Source organism: Nannospalax galili, unplaced genomic scaffold, assembly GCF_000622305.1.
Source record: "Nannospalax galili isolate Female #2095 unplaced genomic scaffold, S.galili_v1.0 scaffold1509, whole genome shotgun sequence".
Lineage (NCBI taxonomy): Eukaryota > Metazoa > Chordata > Mammalia > Rodentia > Spalacidae > Nannospalax > Nannospalax galili.
The window spans coordinates 101,572-103,261 of record NW_008360299.1 but is presented as its reverse complement, the minus strand read 5'-3'; the positions used below and the strand labels follow the sequence as shown (position 1 = coordinate 103,261).

The 1,690-nt window shown below is 38.3% G+C and overlaps 1 protein-coding gene across 2 annotated transcripts in view; it reads right to left on the bottom strand.

Annotated features, from left to right (window-relative positions):
* Nubpl (nucleotide binding protein like) overlaps positions 1–1,690 on the bottom strand; it is a 153,288-nt gene that overhangs the window by 113,813 nt on the left and 37,785 nt on the right. Inside the window, exons 5-6 of one of the 2 annotated variants that reach the window (XM_008824218.3) lie at positions 1,392–1,431; positions 1,215–1,305 (exon numbers count right to left, since the gene is read on the bottom strand). The exons of the other annotated variant lie outside the window; for it this stretch is intronic. Coding sequence (XP_008822440.1) covers positions 1,215–1,305; positions 1,392–1,431 — 131 coding nt within the window. The remainder of the gene's footprint in view (positions 1–1,214; positions 1,306–1,391; positions 1,432–1,690) is intronic. 2 annotated transcript variants of the gene reach the window in all.

Sequence of the window (1,690 nt, the reverse complement as noted above, 5' to 3'; positions counted from 1 at the left end):
TTTTTTTTGGTCTTTTTGAGACAGGGTCTCCCTGTAGCTCCAGCTGCCAGGAACTCACTCTGTAGACCAGACTGGTCTCAAACTCAGAGAGGATCCGCCTGTCTTTGCCTCCTAAATGCTGGGATTGAGGACTCCCTGGTGCAGTCCTCAAGGGTGGAGAAATCATGGGGGCAGGAGCTGGAAGCAGCTGGTCGGAGGAAACAAGAAACCTAGAGCTGGCTCTCATCTCCCTTTCTCCTTGCATTCAGTCTGGGACCCAAGCCTGTAGAACCGTCCTGCCAACACCTAGGGTAGGTCTTCCCACTCAAATGACCTTTCCTGGAACAAGAGGAGGAATCTGGGTTTGGCAATCAGAAAGAACATTTATAAGAACTTCAGAAACAGATGTTACAAAGACAAGATGTTATAGTGAAAAAAAAGCTTTGGAGACCATGACCCATGTCATCTGTTGCACAGTCATATGGCAATGAAGTCAGGAACGCCCACCATTACAATGGACAATGATGTCAGACTAACATAGAATTTAAACTAACATGGGGTAGCGGTATACTGCTGTGACAAATACAAACTGCTTTTAATATTTACCTAAAACATAATTATGAATGCTTATTTACTGAGAAAAAGCAGTTTATTCCAAGCAACTATAAAACAGAACTATAAATAAAATAAAGCCCACATGACATACTTAGATTATCCAATGAAGTGTTATTTCCTTTCTTAAGGATAAAGTTGACCGAACAGATACCATGTGTACAAGTATAGAACTATAAACACTGAAATAAAACAAAATACCATCTTTTGGGAGTGACTTAAAAGGACAGGTACCTGGCTCTATACCATCTGTCTACAGCTGAGGAATTTGCACACAGCCCTACACCTCAACACTGGCCACTAAGAAATTCGCCATAAGTCCAAAGAAGACAATAAAATAGACTTACCCTTCTTACAATGGACTCAACAACACTACATAAAGTACGACATTCTATTTTTACAGCATAAGCAGTGGGAAGATTATTTCATGTCACAGTGAATTTTGGTCTCGGGGCCACATTTCTCATTAGATGTCACATATACATTACGCATTTCAGTCTATCAATTGAATTCCTAGGTAAAACATCTCAAAGCTGACTGCAAATTTTAACAGTTCTTCTGTCAACAAATGCATTAACCACGACCTTAACAAAGTAAAATAATATTTAAAGCAATGTTCTTACCTGCCTTAACAGTTTCTCAATGGCTGACATGACCATGAGGCCTCTCCAAACAACTGGTGCAGTCTCTTCAACCAGAAAGCCCATAGACATACTGCAACAGTAATCCAAAAATACAACTTATTTGTATACGTTAACAGGAATCATTCTGAAAACATAAAAATTTTTAAATATACTCACCAAGCAATACCGTAATTCAAAAGAGGCCTCATTCTGTTGTCTGAAATAAAAGAAAAATAAATCGCTTTTACAAAAGTACATTATATAGAAACATACTTTTAAAGACAGTATTACTCTTAATAGCATGAATGAAATGGAAAACAGAGTATCAAAACTGGAAGATAAAGTGGACGAACCAGACCACTCAAGCAAATATGAAAAAAAATTTAAGAAATCACAAGAATGGAATGTACAGGAATTGTGTGACACTATACAGGAAGGAGAAGAACCCCAAGATAATCGCATGGACCAGATTGTCA